Source organism: Cucurbita moschata, unplaced genomic scaffold (genome assembly GCF_002738365.1).
Source record: "Cucurbita moschata cultivar Rifu unplaced genomic scaffold, Cmos_1.0 Cmo_Scf00016, whole genome shotgun sequence".
Lineage (NCBI taxonomy): Eukaryota > Viridiplantae > Streptophyta > Magnoliopsida > Cucurbitales > Cucurbitaceae > Cucurbita > Cucurbita moschata.
This window is the reverse complement of record NW_019268532.1, coordinates 3,255,687-3,269,986: the sequence shown is the minus strand read 5'-3', so window position 1 is coordinate 3,269,986 and position 14,300 is coordinate 3,255,687. Positions and strand designations below refer to the sequence as shown.

The 14,300-nt window shown below is 37.5% G+C and overlaps 2 protein-coding genes and 1 pseudogene across 2 annotated transcripts; all 3 read right to left on the bottom strand.

Annotated features, from left to right (window-relative positions):
- LOC111454631 lies at positions 1-651 on the bottom strand (annotated as a pseudogene).
- Positions 652-1,957: 1,306 nt separating this feature from the next.
- On the bottom strand, positions 1,958-3,266 carry LOC111453996 (transcription factor bHLH54-like). The gene is made up of 5 exons (XM_023095255.1): positions 2,838-3,266; positions 2,571-2,759; positions 2,418-2,483; positions 2,281-2,346; positions 1,958-2,167 (listed from the first exon to the last, which is right to left on the bottom strand). The coding sequence occupies exons 1-5, from the start codon at positions 3,231-3,233 to the stop codon at positions 2,069-2,071; spliced, it is 816 nt and encodes a 271-aa protein (XP_022951023.1). The 5' UTR covers positions 3,234-3,266; the 3' UTR covers positions 1,958-2,068.
- Positions 3,267-9,793: 6,527 nt separating this feature from the next.
- LOC111453998 (adenine phosphoribosyltransferase 1-like) lies at positions 9,794-13,462 on the bottom strand. Its single transcript, XM_023095256.1, has 7 exons — positions 13,215-13,462; positions 12,847-12,954; positions 12,649-12,759; positions 12,463-12,555; positions 11,187-11,336; positions 10,294-10,352; positions 9,794-10,122 (listed from the first exon to the last, which is right to left on the bottom strand). Exons 1-7 carry the CDS (start codon positions 13,405-13,407, stop codon positions 10,066-10,068), a joined length of 771 nt encoding a protein of 256 aa, XP_022951024.1. The 5' UTR covers positions 13,408-13,462; the 3' UTR covers positions 9,794-10,065.
- Between the last annotated feature and the right edge of the window lie 838 nt (positions 13,463-14,300).

Below are 14,300 nucleotides of genomic sequence, written 5' to 3'. Positions count from 1 at the left end.
AACAAAAAATGGAAGAAAAAAAGAAATAGGACACGCATCACGTGTTGTTCACGTGGGGAATTCTTGTCCTTTTACGTGGAAAATCGTAGCCTAACTAACTTCCACATATTCACTCCCCACGTGTCTCATTCTCCACCCTTGATTTCTTCCCTCCCTCCCAAAATCAAAACTAAATTCTTCAATTTGGTAAATCGTGTAATGGCGATGGGGCCACGTCGGAGTCACCGGGAAAGGGCACGGCGGAGCTTGCGGACCAGTAGCTGAGGAGAACTGAGATGGGGTAGGTGGCTTTCGGTGTGCAGCATCTCCACGATGTTTTGGCCGCCGAGATGGTCTCTCAGGTAGATAGCCATCGATGCCGGAACCGACGCGTCTTGAGCGGTTTGCATAATGCAACAAGGGACTTTCACCAGCCCGAGAACTCCCCGGAGATCGCTGCTGAAGATCACCTTCGACACGAACAGGGAAATGTCGGGCCTCATGTTGAACAGAGTCCGGCTGAATTCCTTAACCGCCGCTGGAACATCAGCGCCGACATCCGTTGACCCAGGATTGGTAATTGGCCTTCATTGCAGCGACGACCTTCTCAACCTCGATCGGTTCGAACCCACCATGGTAATCGCCGCCATTAAGAAACCTGAAAGATAGAAATTAAAGAAAGGGAAAAACAGAGGAGAAACAGAGGAGAGAAATAAAGGGAGGATAAACAGAGGAGGGTTAAATCATTTTAATGTTTGATTTGTATATGGGGTTTAGAGTAGGATGGTACCACAAAGGGCATGCATCCATCCATCCATCCATCAACAAGGCCTTTAGACATGCGTGTGAGGGTCGAGGAGTCTGATGAGTGTGAGTTTTGAGTGTCACAATCATACTATGAAGACAGTAGTTGTGATCTCCACACGTGGATCGATAAGATGGCGACCCTCAAGTGGTGCCCATCTGATCATGTGAAGGCTGAGACAGACATGGGTCATGATGCGACCAAAGAGGACGATGCACCGTCCAATACACTAAGAAGAATGTGCATTAAAGTCAAGTCGAGTCATACATAAAATTAGAGAGAATGAGATAATATGAGTATTGAAGACAAGCTCAAAGAGGGATTGATAGGACTTTGTGCCGTAACCTCAGAAGTTAGAGTTTTGATGAGTTTTGGCATGCGATTTTGGAGTTAAAATGAAAGCTCACCAAATTTGGAGTTAATCGAATACTAGACGAATGCTCCACGGTGCCTTATGACCAATCGCCAAAATCATGTCTACTCTAAGAAGATTAGAAAAGGTCTCAAAATGTACGATATGGAGAGACATGGTGTTAGCTCTCTACTACCCATGAGCCTTGTGGCCTAAGTGAGCTATATGTGGCACATACGTGTGTCACAGTGTGGGCAAGTGTTGTAAGATGAACATCTTGAGTTTCTTCCTTAGAAATGAGTCTTTCAAGGACAATGTCTGACGGCATGGGTACATCGACATTGCACCACAACGCATGTGTGAGAGGTTTGTATATGCACCCGCTATCCGGTGCGAGAACTGTAAATGACTTAGCATGGACATAGGAGAGCTCATGCCCCAATGAGAACTCAAATGGATGGAGATCGGGATGTTCTGATAACATGAGTGACACATGGGTCGATTATGATAGACATGTACAAGCAAGCCAATATGATTGAGCTATCCCAACACATGGGATGACATCACAATGCATGGTTGTGTTGTTGGGAACCAAGATGATAATTGAAGATGTGATGTGACACATGAGAGCCCTTGGGGTAGAGTAGAGGCAAGGTCAAACTAAATGACTAGACCTAGTGTAGAGACAAGTCAACTAGAGTTGCAAACGACTGAACATGTAGGCACTAGCAATATGTGTGATCGAATAAGTTCAGATTCTGTATGAGTTGCGTTCAGTTGGTGAAAAGCAGACAGAACAGGTAATGATTTTGCGAGGATTCTCCTCGTAATCATAATTTTATTAAACTTCAGATTAAAATATTTGTATTAATCTTAATTAAGCGGAGTTAATTAAACATTACAAGGGTAAAAATGGAAATAAAAAAAATGTCTCAATTTGAGAGAAACGGAGAGAGGCTCTGGTGAAGACCAAGGTCCATTCCATTGTAAGCCAAAGGAGCAAACATCCATAGATCATCTGAGCTCAATAACTGCACAAAACAATAGCGTTTTATGGTAAATAGCTCACCGCTAGCCGATATTATTATTTTCCCATATTATCCTTTCCAGATTTCCGTCAAGGTTTTTGAATTAATGAATTTACCTTGATTTGGAGCTGCAAGAACTTGACATAATGAACAGCTTCTTCAAGCATGGTGCTGATATCAACCTGCCCAATCAAAACACTGTCAGCAATTCACTCTGTTTCATAGATCTGAACAAACCCATTTGATGCCTCACCTTGGTTCCATTGGGAACGAGTTTCTGTAACATTTTTAAACGCTCATTGATTCTCTCTCTTCGTTTCTGCAACAAAAAAAATGAATCTTCATTTCAGGAGTTCATGCAAAAAAAACAGAGTTTACAGAGGAGAATTGACAAGAAAATGCGTACTCTGGCGTACAGGCTTTGTGGATCCGTGGCCGACCCTCTGCTGGCTCTGCCCTTTCCGTTCATGCCGCCGTCGGAGGTGGTGGCTGAGCCGCCGTGACCCTCCTCTTCTGAACTCGAGCTCTGTCCTTCTGATACCCCTGCATCCTCAACTATTTCCTCTGTTTTCTTCTGGGTTTTCTTCTTTTGCCCCTAAATTCAAATTTTTTTTTGTAAAAATGTTGAATAAAATTGAAACCCACGAATTTTTTTTGTAAAAAGAAGGCTTACATCGCCGGAGATTCGAGTTTTCTTCTTCTGATTATAAGAAAGCTCTCTGTTTTTGTCTTTTCTTTTCATCGCAATCGGTTCATTTCCATCGACAAGCTGCGGCGGCTGGCTGCCATGGTCGCAAGCTTCAGCGGTGGCGGCGAGACAGTTTTGTACTTCGTCCATCCAAACAGGGGTGCAGCTACTACAGCTCATGTCCTGTTGAACAGAGCTCTGGAAATTGGGATCAAAAGCGTCTAAGGAATAGAACCAGGTATTATTAGGAAGCTCAGAGGCGCCATTGTTGGGCAACGGAAGCTCGGTGGGGATTAGGGATTGATCGAGTTCTTGAAGGGATGAGAAGATGGCAGTGAAAGAATCCCATTCCCCATCAGTAAAAGCTCCCAAAGCTTCCATTTTTATGAAGAGAAATCAAAGCTAAGATCTTTGTTTCTGTTTTGTTTTCTTTTGGGGATGATTGAAAGAAAATGGGATATTTATACTCAATGCTGTGATGGCAATGGGATACCAGAATTTTATTAATCATTGATTAGTGATTTATTAATCATTGATTAGTGATTGTTTTGTTGTATTTTATTATCAAGAGTCCACAATGATGGCATCCAAATGAAATTAGGAGACCCCAACTCGGGACCAAGGGTCGAACCAGTAAGGAGACGGAGTAGCTTTCTTTGTCATCATGCACGCCATCAATTTTAATTATGAGATCGGCTAGCTTCTCGTCTGTTATGGTTTGACCCTTTTTATGTCGGATATTGACCCACTGACTCCCTTCTTCTATATCTTTAGAGAAAGGTTTCCATACCCAGATCCATCCTCCCTTTCGAGCTTCCCTCAAGGCTTTAAAACACGTCTGATAGAAAAAAGTTTCCACACCCAGATCCATCCTCCCTTTCAAACTTCCCTTCATGACTTTAAAACACGTAGGATAGATAAATGTTTGGATTTCTGCTGTTATTTTTTTTTAATAGCAATTTTTGAAGTAAACATTATTTCTAGAGAAAAGGTAATAAAATGGACTTTGTCGAGGCCGGAGAAATTTGTAATTTTTTAATGGATAAATTTTATATTCACTATAATTTTTTATTAAAAATATAAAACAATATTACAATATATTCTTCCAAATTCAATCGATTAAAATAGAATTTTAAAATGTAAATATGATGAAAACAAAAATTAAAAATTTTGAGAAATTTAAGAAAAGAATATTTGAGGAGGAATAAGAACAAAGAAGCCCTCTTTATTATTTTTTGTTCCTTTTGACCATTTTATTGCTATTTCTTTCGTCATGTATTTTGTTTGCATTTTAATACAAAATATAATTTTAAAACATTGTTTTCTAAATAGGGAGCAAAAATATAATAATTATGTTGTAATTTTCTCATAATAATAAAATTATAAACTTAGCCGTCATATTCATAAATATTATTAATTCATGCCAATATTTCTTTAAAAATAAAAAAAATACTCGAGATTATTTTCAAAAGTGAATAAATGAGAAGGAAAATTAGAGAAAAAAAAAACGAGAAAATGTTGAACGAGTCGATATTTGAATGATCTGACTTAATAAGAGTTCACCTAATTAAGACGGTTTAAGATAAGAGATTAAAAAAAAAAATTTAAAAGAGGATGGTTTGGGAGAAGGGTTGGACTTATGTTTTATAATCTAAAAATGTAAGAACGTGGGGTGTCTTTGAATTTTGTTATAACAATAAATACAGATTAATTCTTTGTTTGGATAAAACAATATTTAAAAAAAAAAAAGGGAAAAGGAATTAATAATTAATAATTAAATAAAACAAACAAAAAAGGGGAATGTAAGGGTCACCCACATCGTGGGGGTTGGACTCTGACATTCTTTTATATTCTGACAAAAATGTACCGTCAAAATCGCTCTTTGTCGGCTTTCATTTTCATGTTTTTTTTTTTCATCCTAATTATTTTTTTAAATAATATATATATATATATATATATATAGCTACGAGTTAAGTTTCTATACGGCGTATGTTGCATGTTTAAAATCATTCAAGTGTGATATGATCTATTATGTTTGTGAAGCGATTTGAATCTTAAACAAGGTAATTCTTATATTATTTTTCTTAATAAAATAAAGATGTCACTGCATGCGTGATATAACTAAGTGAAAAATTCATTTAAAACATTACATAAATGATATTATGAACTTAAACGTTCGTAAAACCACAATGCAGTTAGGGAAAACGAAAGTAACAAGTTCAAAGTCATGAAAACATTTCATGGCCTTGAACTCTATTTTTCAATCTTGGTAAAATTTAAATGTGTAGTATTTCTTTACACACGGCTCATGCATGCGCACGTAGACTCACTAGACAGGCGAGCGTATACATACCCCTGGCCATGCCCTTTAGCTAGTGCACACTCATGATATCAGAACTACAGAGAAAAAGGAGTCTGTATAATATCATGACAAAACATAGATATGTACGCGTCTATACTCATCATAATGGATACAATATGCATGAAGTCACATAGTATCAATTCATTGATAAATACTTAACAGCTACCATTAAAACAAAATACTTGTCATATCTTTCGTACTTAACGTATATGGCTTTATGCTTTCTAATGTCTCATAAGCTACGAGTGAATTTATTACATAGCTTACATGGTATATAGAGGTTCATGCATCATACAACATCGATAACATAACATAATCCCATAAAATAACCATTCATGACATATTTTATAACATAGCATAACTGGTTCCTATCATATCTGACATCATAACATAAACATAAACATAAACATAAACATCACATACATCAAACAATCATAAAATCATGACATGTGCAGAGGCCATCGGGTACGTCGTTCATACAACAATCAAGTCATCCAACCAAGTCAACAATAAAGCCATTTACCATGTTAGCATAAACCGAAGTAAAATTACAGAATATAATATATAAGTTAATTATCTAAATTTGTTTAGAATAAATAAATATAAGTTTGACTTTTAAAATTGGATTATTATTAAAGCTTAATCCATAAGTCAAACACGTTGGCATATAATAATGGTTAGAAGCAAGTCAAATGACAGTACTGCCCTATACATTATTATAATTATTTTAAATTTTTAAAAAATTCAACTAATTAAAATTATGCGTGAAAATCAGCTTGCCGACAAGATTTTATTAGATAAAAAAATAAATAAAATAATGGAGTCTTTATTTTTCATTTAGGCCCTCGAAATATCACAATATTGTAAACGGACCCCATGATGGAAGGAGGGAGGGGTCCGTTAATTCAAAAGTGTCGTCATTCTTCTCCGCCGCGGATTCCGGCGCATTCGCCGGACCACTCGTTTTCTTTTATCTTCGGGAATTGCGCCGCCCATTGCACGACCTTTCAAACCAAACCCACGCCTCCACAATATTAATTCCCCCCCCCCCCCATTTTAAAATTATTATATATATAAATTAATTGGGTCCGAGCGTGAAAAAAATTGAGTCACGGTCGATATTTTTTCGACATTGTTGTGAGTAAAGTTCGAACTCGATGACTTTAACATGTATGATTGATAGCCAACGCTCGAAAATAGTTTCGATCCTGATCACGTCAGGGCACCAACCAGTGGCTTATTATTCGCGTTTTAGGGTAGTTTCAAAAGCTATTTTCTCTTTTTAATATTTCAATATTTTCTTCGGAGACAATACGGAGACTTGAATTTAAAGAAAAAGAGTCCATAACACTCTACGTACGTGCTTAAAACGGAAACCGTATTTTTGAAGTATTTCGTTTGGATTTGTTTAATGTGCGTACGTGGACATGGCGTGTAGGGGTCTTCCACGTGTGTGTGGTCTTCGTCTTGGTTGATTCTCCACGTGGGAATGAGAAAGGGAAATTGGTTCTCCAAGACTCTCGCATTGTGTTCAATTTTTTTGGCCAACTCGGATTCGCATTCTTCAACAGTTCCACGTGTAATTTCTCTTTTTGTCCATTTCCTATTTTTATATTACTCTATATTTTATAAATTATTATTAGAAAATAGTGTCTTTTATTTATCAAATCCAATCTTAAATCTACGTCAGCTCCATCGTGACATGTTTCGATGCGTAAGTCGGTGTTTAGATTATTGTGACGTTGAGTTGAGCTAAGATATTGTTGCATTACTCTTTAACGAGACGAATCACTTATAATGCTACTCTTTCCTTGTAGCCTTCCTATGATTTCTTGTACGGTTGATCCACATGGCGTTAGAGGGCCTCATATTCTACTCATGAAAATATATCCATAATTTAAAATTTTAGAAGGGATAATATTATACACGGTGCTTACTTTGGAGATTAAGATTGTGTCTCGAAATTTTAAAAAGAAAATATAGACGAACAATATGATAGCTATAACAGTTCGGACTCTCTAGTTAGATAAGGAGTCATTACTTAGAAAATAAATGAAAAATAAATTAGTTGTAAAATGAAAGTTTACAGAGAAATTAAAAAATAACAATTACGGATCATTATGATCTAAACGAACTATATAGGCTCTCAACTCTATTACGCTCCAATCGCAAAAAATTTATATTTCTTTTTACTTATACCTAAAATATACCTGAGTTATAAGTTTTTTTTTTATAAATTTTTTTAAAAATTAACAAGGAGATTTTACTAACTTGCTTAAGCTCAACTTACAGTTCTAGCTCGTTAAACTTTAAATTTTTCATCATTTAGCCTTAACGGTGTTGTTCTTATTGGTTCATGAGCTCCTTGGAGCCCGCTACCTTGAACTATTGAATTTTTTAGTCGGTCGCTATAATTAGGGATGTTTATTGGACAGGACGGGATGAGAAAACTTTCCCCAATTCCGTTCCTACCACCTATTTCATCTTCTGTCTCTACAAAAATTTTCTATTTATTTTTGCGACGATTGGATTAGGAATTCCGATATATACATTAAAAAACTTTTTAAGGTATACATTTTATTTTTAAATATTGATTTAAAATTGGAGTGAACTACCTTATGGTAAATTATTATTTGTTGATAAAAGAATTTAAACAATAAAAAATAAAAAAATAAAATTAATCTATATGACAATTTTATAACATAATTTTTAAATTTAAGAAAAAACACCCCAAAAAATATTAATTAGTTTTTTTATTAATAAATTAATAATTGAATGAATGATAACAGACAGAAACAAAACATATTAGAGATATATAAATTAAACAATTTTACGATTAAAACTTTTAATTATTTTAAACTGCATTATTTAAGAAGTGAGAGGTTTTGAATCTTTTTTTTAAGATAATAATAAATGACGTGAATCGCTAATTATATGAATATTTTTTAAATAAAAAAAATAGAAAATACACATTCTTGTAATTTTCCGACATTGAAAAAAAATATGTTTATTTAAGCCTGAAGTGACACGTAATGAATTAATCTATAAACAGCATTATTCATGCAAGGTTTAAATATTGAGCACATATTTGTTAATTAACGGCTGGAGGTGCATTAATTAGCGTTTTAATTATCTTATGTTTCTAAATTATCAGGGAATGGACTATTCTAATGTATATTAAATTGTTTATATATATAGAAAACTAATATCATTAATTATTACGTGTTTTTTTTTTCAAAAAAAGGATAATTTATTTATATTAATGTCAAGTCGTCCGATTATTAAAAACAAATTATATGGATAGGGAAGAAACTTGTATCAAGATAATTCTAATTTAATAAATGTATCAATTGTTAATTCTTACCTAAATTATTCCTTTATATTAATTAATGACTTCTCTTTTTTTGGTTGTGTTAATTTTTTTTTTTTTTCCTAAATTCTAGTACGGCTCGAGTCTTCTAGATGAAGCACACCAATGGTACCAACCGGAGAATGTTTGTATAATCTACTACACCTAAAAGAAAAGGAAAGAGAGCTCATGTGAGATCCCACGTCCTCGTTGGAGAGGGGAACGAAATACCCTTTTAAAGGGTGTGGAAACCTATTTCTAGCACACGCGTTTTAAAAACCTTGAGGGAAAGTCCAAAGAGACAATGTCCGTTAGCGGTAGACTTGGGCCATTACAAATGGTATCAGAGATAGGGCGATGTGCCAGCAAGGACGCTGGGCCCTGAAGGGGGTGGATTGGGAGGAGGGTCCCACATTGATTGGATAAGGGAACAAGTACCGACGAGGACACTAGGTCCCAAAGGGGGGTTGATTGTGAGATCCCACGTTAGTTAGAGAGAAGAATGAAACATCCTTTTCGAGGGTATGAAAACCTTTCCTTAATAGACGCGTTTTAAAAACCTTGAGAGAAAGTTCAAAAGAAAAAGCCCAAATAGGACAATATTTGCTAGCGGTAGAATTAGACCATTACAATTCCCAAAAGAATCATATGATCATGAGTATAGAAGTAAAGACAATCATTTCCATTAGTACGAAGTTTATGTCCAAACTGGACATGTCAATTAGCATTACAACATAGTATAAACCAAATTGTGTATCAAAGATATCTTTAAGTTCTAAATAAAAAGAGAGTTAGTAATATTGTTCTTTTTGAGCCAGTAACGATATGTAACCACAATGAGCTAGCAAATACGTAACTGTTATGTCTAATGTCCTCTTTGCATTTTGAAATCGTGAAACTAATAGCGATACATAACAGGCCAAAACAAATAATATCTGTTAGTGTTAGGCTTGGACTGTTGCCGCTTTATATTCCTAAAACATTGAGATGGTCCCTCATCAAACAAAAAGTGATTTGGGTGACAAGCAAGTAATAACCCATCAATAACTCCCCGATAGAGGAGTAGATCTTCGTTCGAGGGGAGGAGGTAGATGATGCGATAGGTGATCGTCATCGTCACCATTAGGGAATATCCCACAATGTGATTTGCAATCGTACAAGATATTGGTCGGATCAAGTCGACAAAGAAGCCTAAAAAGGTACTACCTTCAAGGGGAAGATTGCTAGGAGTACATACACGGTTCCACATTGGCTTAGGAAAAGAGTAATCATTATAAACTCATTCAAATAAGGTATATTCAGAGAAAGAGAGACATATAAACTACTTAACTTCAAAATAAAGAAGTTTCTGCAGATACTCAAAATTAATACCATCCCTTTTATTTCTAGCAACACTCTCGGCTTCAAAATTATGCATTACTTTAAAACTTCAACTTCTAGCAGCGGTGCGTGATAATATTGTCATTACCGAACACGTCGTGTTACAGAAGAAGGCTCTGCGATCATGCTGCTGCGTTAACTAGAACAAACAGAGGTTTGTCTCCCAATCTTTCACGACCCTGATAAAATTCAAGACGAAGAAATGGCTAGAGTCGATTTCGAGACTAAAGAAAATGAGAATACTCATCATGTCATAAACATGCAACTAGACAGAATCCATGGGAAGTTCTGTAATTAGTAGGTCTACTTAAAAGGTTTTGGTCTGTTCTCAGATTTTTGCAAAGGCTTACCTTTAGTCCGTGCAGCTCAATCACACAAGCACACTCGACCACATCCACGCCAACTCGCTCTGTCATAAATAGATAACAACCGATTAATATAACCAAGAGATCATGAACAAGATAACTTTACGCTCTTAAAGAAAAGTTTAAAATAGTAAGTGTAACGGCCCAAGCCCAGCCTAAGCTCACCGCCGCTAGCAAATATTGTCCTCTTTAGGCTTTACCTCAAAGTTTTTAAAATGCATCTGCGAGGAAGAGGTTTCCACACCCTCATAAAAAATGTTTCGTTTTCCTCCCCAACCAATGTGGGGTCTCACAATCCACCCACCTTCGGGGCTCAACGTCCTCGTTAGCACTCCTTCCTCTCTCCAATCAACGTGGGATCTCACAATTCACTCCCCTTTGGGACCAGCATCCTTGCTGGCACACTGCCCAGTGTCTGGCTCTGATACCATTTGTAATGACCGAAGTCCACTGCTAGCCGATATTGTTCTTTTTGGGCTTCCCCTTTCGGGCTTCTCCTAAAGGTTTTTAAAATGCGATTGCTTGGGAAGTTTCCACACCCTTATAAAGAATGCTTTGTTCTCCTCCCCAACCAACGTGGGATCCATCTATAGTGCAGCCATGAGTCGGAAAAGAATTATCATTTCTCAGCAGATTCTCAGCAACTTAATAATGAAACTGAGCAAATTTCATAGAAACCAAAGCACAATCACAATAACAGTTAACCATATTCAATGAGTAACCTGAGGCCTAGAACTGAGCAAGTTTGAAAATTACAGCCATGATAATGACATCGAGTAAATAAGAGTAAAAACGCAATGCATCGCTGGTTTATTTAGCTGGCCTGTGCATTATCAGCTAAAAAGTAATATAACAAGTTGGCTTTAAAAATAACCTACCAAGTAGTCTTATTGCTGCACACAAGGTTCCCCCAGTTGCAATGAGATCATCTATCACAAGAGCGCGTTCTCCAGCTTCAACAGCTCCTACATGCATCTCAATTTTATCTGTTCCATACTCTAAAGAGTACTCTTCTGAAATGACTTCACCTGTAAACATGCATTTCAGAAACAGAATCATTATTTACATGTTTATTCAAAGATGAATTAACTATGACAATCCAACACAATAGCCACTATCCAGTTTCTTGAGTATCATTGTACCAAAGTAACTTGGAACATCGATTAAAGGCTCCAAGTTTCTTGCATTAGAAACTAGAATACGTCTAAGGCATGCAGATTGCTTGCTTCTTTACCATCGGGTTAAAGATAGCAAACATTAAACCTAATAGCATATGCATGAAGAGTTTTTGGCACTCAAAGGGCCAATATTCGTCTAGCCCCGAGGAAACTTTTGCACACCTCCATTACCTTTTAGGAGGAAGGAGGTGTTAAGAATACTGGGACTTTAGATCCCACCTATATTTATAACACCTTCGATCCCAATTCTATTTCTCATTCTTAACCGGAGGCCTACGCCCCATAGAAACTGTCTACTTGAGACTATCCTTTGACCAGTAGGTCCCGACACAATGCTAGAATTCTAGCTCTTCCAGAGTGGTATCTCACTGATGGCTCCCGGGGCCTTCTTCGCCCGTAGGATCTGACACAAGGTTAGAATTCTAGCTCTTTCAGAGTGGTATCTTACTGATGGCTCGGACCCCCTCAGAAGGGGACCTTCTTCACCCGTAGGTCTTGACACAAGGTTAGAATTCTAGCTATTTTAGAGTGGTATCTCACTGATGACTCGGGCCCCTGGATGGGGGCCTTCTTCGCCCATAGGTAGGTTACAATTCTAGCTCTTTCAGAGTAGAATCTTGTTGATGGCTCAGACCCCCCGGATGGGGGCCTTCTTCGCCCGTAGGACCTGACACAAGGTTAGAATTCTAGCTCTTTCAGAGTGGTATCTCATTGATGGCTCAGCCCCCAGAGGGGAGCCTTCTTCACCCGTAGGTCCTGACACAAGGTTAGAATTCTAGCTCTTTCAAAGTAATATCTCACTAATGACTTGAGGCCCTAGAAGGGGGCCTTCTTCGCCCACCACCTAAGCTACCCATGAAAGGCCCAAAGCCAATCCTATCCAGAAACATTATGCTAGAATCTAGTTAAAAATTAAAAAGTTTCTAGATAGATTCACAAGGCCACAAACAAACGCGAGTCAAGCACAAAATTGTACCAGGCAACTTCTTGGGTTTTCTCATGGGAACAAATTTTGCACCAATAGCCAGAGCTATGGGAGGTCCAAAAATGAAACCCCTCGCCTCAATCCCTACAGAACAAACAAGATCAATTGGTTCACTTCAAGTTAAACTACAAAATTACTTCCTGATCTAAATGACACCCTTTTGAAACTAGAATTTACCAGCAACCACAGTGATATCTTTCCCTCTGTACCTCTCCACGAACAAATCAATAGTGTCCCTGAAGGCCTTGGTATCAAGAAGCAACGTCGTAATGTCCTGAAACAAAATCCCTACCAAAACAAGGAAGATAATGTTCAGCCCAAAGAAATTTAGCCTTTACCAACAAAATACCCATCAGCCAAGAACGAGATTGGTACCTGGTTTGGGAAAATCAGGGATAACTCGAATGGCCTTGGCGATTTTGGCTATGCGTGGGTCTTCTACATCAATAGACGCCATTTCTTGATCTGCCACCGTCTCCCTCACTGCCAAACAGCCGCCGGACACTCGATCAAAACCCAGTTCAAGGGAGGTAAGACCAGAGAGAAAGAGAGAATGGCAGCGGCCAATACGGAATCCATAGGTTTAATTTATTATTTCTTATACAAAAAAGTTGAAGCAACAAGCGGAGAACCCATATGACCAAATTGCCCATCGTTCAAAAAGTTCCTTACCGCAAGGAGTTCAATTTTGACCTGCGTCGGCGAATATTGACCTTACACAACAGATCGGAAATTCGAATTACCATTGCAACGTAGAGGCAAAATCGCGGATCGACGCTGATGAAGGCGAGTCAAATGTGTACGACACGACGGGAGGGCTCCGGCGGCGGCTGTGGATAAAGAAGCGATCCGCTGAAGACGAGTTAAGACGGCGGTGGTCCTGTGGTGCGACGGCGAAAGGGGAAGTGAGGAACTGAGATTCGAGGCTGCTTCCATCGCCGGCTGTGATCGGAACTAGAAACCAAAATGAAGGAGAAATAAATTGAATCTTGACTCGTTTAGCGTGGATTTTTCTTTTTTTCATTAAAATTTAAATATTTAATAGTATTGAGGGCAATTTGGTCCAGTAAATTTGGAGACATTCGAGAAGGCCACGTGGAGAATGTGAGTACAATTTTTTAGATAATTTATATTTTTTGAATTTATTCTCAATAACCATTTTTTTTAGAGTAGTGTTTTGATGGGATAGAAAACGAGTGTCAGACAGCATGTTGAGCCTCGAACGAGATGGGTTGTGAAATCTCACGTCAGTTGGAGAGAGAAACGAAACATTATTTACAAGGATGTGCAAACTTCACCTTAATAGACTCGTTTTAAAAATTTTGAGGAAAGTTCAAAAGGAAAATCTCAAAGGAGACTATATTTGTTTGCAAGTGGGTTCAGGCTATTACAGATATCATGTCTCATGGAATTGACCCGTGTAAGCACCATAGTTGATTTAGCTATGGGTTCTCCCCCTATGTATTAGTTAGAATGCTTTTCATGAGTTACTATGTTCGGAAGGTCTAGCTCCACTAGAGGGTCAGCCTCCAGTGGCGTCTGGATTTACAAGAATGACCCACATAAGCACCATTTTTTGTGATCAAGAGCGTTTTTTTTTTTTTTTAATTACTGTGTTTTGCTAGATATAGGACCATTAAAAAGTCGTCAACTCACCTCTAGTGACACTTGATTTATCAGAATGGACCTACACAGGCACCATAGTTGGTTCGTTTTATTTTAATAACTTATACTTTATATTCAAAAGTAGAACCTGAATCATTTTCCACTTAGTCCTCGGCAGCTCATTCGTCCAAATTGGTCCAACCTCTCCCAAATATAATCCTCTA

Coding starts and splice junctions, on each gene's coding strand:
- LOC111453996 (XM_023095255.1), bottom strand. CDS start 3,233: ATGGAAGCTTTGGGAGCTTTTACTGATGGGGAATGGGATTCTTTCACT. Junction 2,760..2,837: donor AAACTCGAATCTCCGGCGAT/GTAAGCCTTCTT, acceptor ATTTGAATTTAG/GGGCAAAAGAAGAAAACCCA. Junction 2,484..2,570: donor CACAAAGCCTGTACGCCAGA/GTACGCATTTTC, acceptor TTTTTGTTGCAG/AAACGAAGAGAGAGAATCAA.
- LOC111453998 (XM_023095256.1), bottom strand. CDS start 13,407: ATGGAAGCAGCCTCGAATCTCAGTTCCTCACTTCCCCTTTCGCCGTCG. Junction 12,955..13,214: donor TTTGCCTCTACGTTGCAATG/GTAATTCGAATT, acceptor GCTGTTTGGCAG/TGAGGGAGACGGTGGCAGAT. Junction 12,760..12,846: donor CCCTGATTTTCCCAAACCAG/GTACCAATCTCG, acceptor TTGTTTTGGTAG/GGATTTTGTTTCAGGACATT.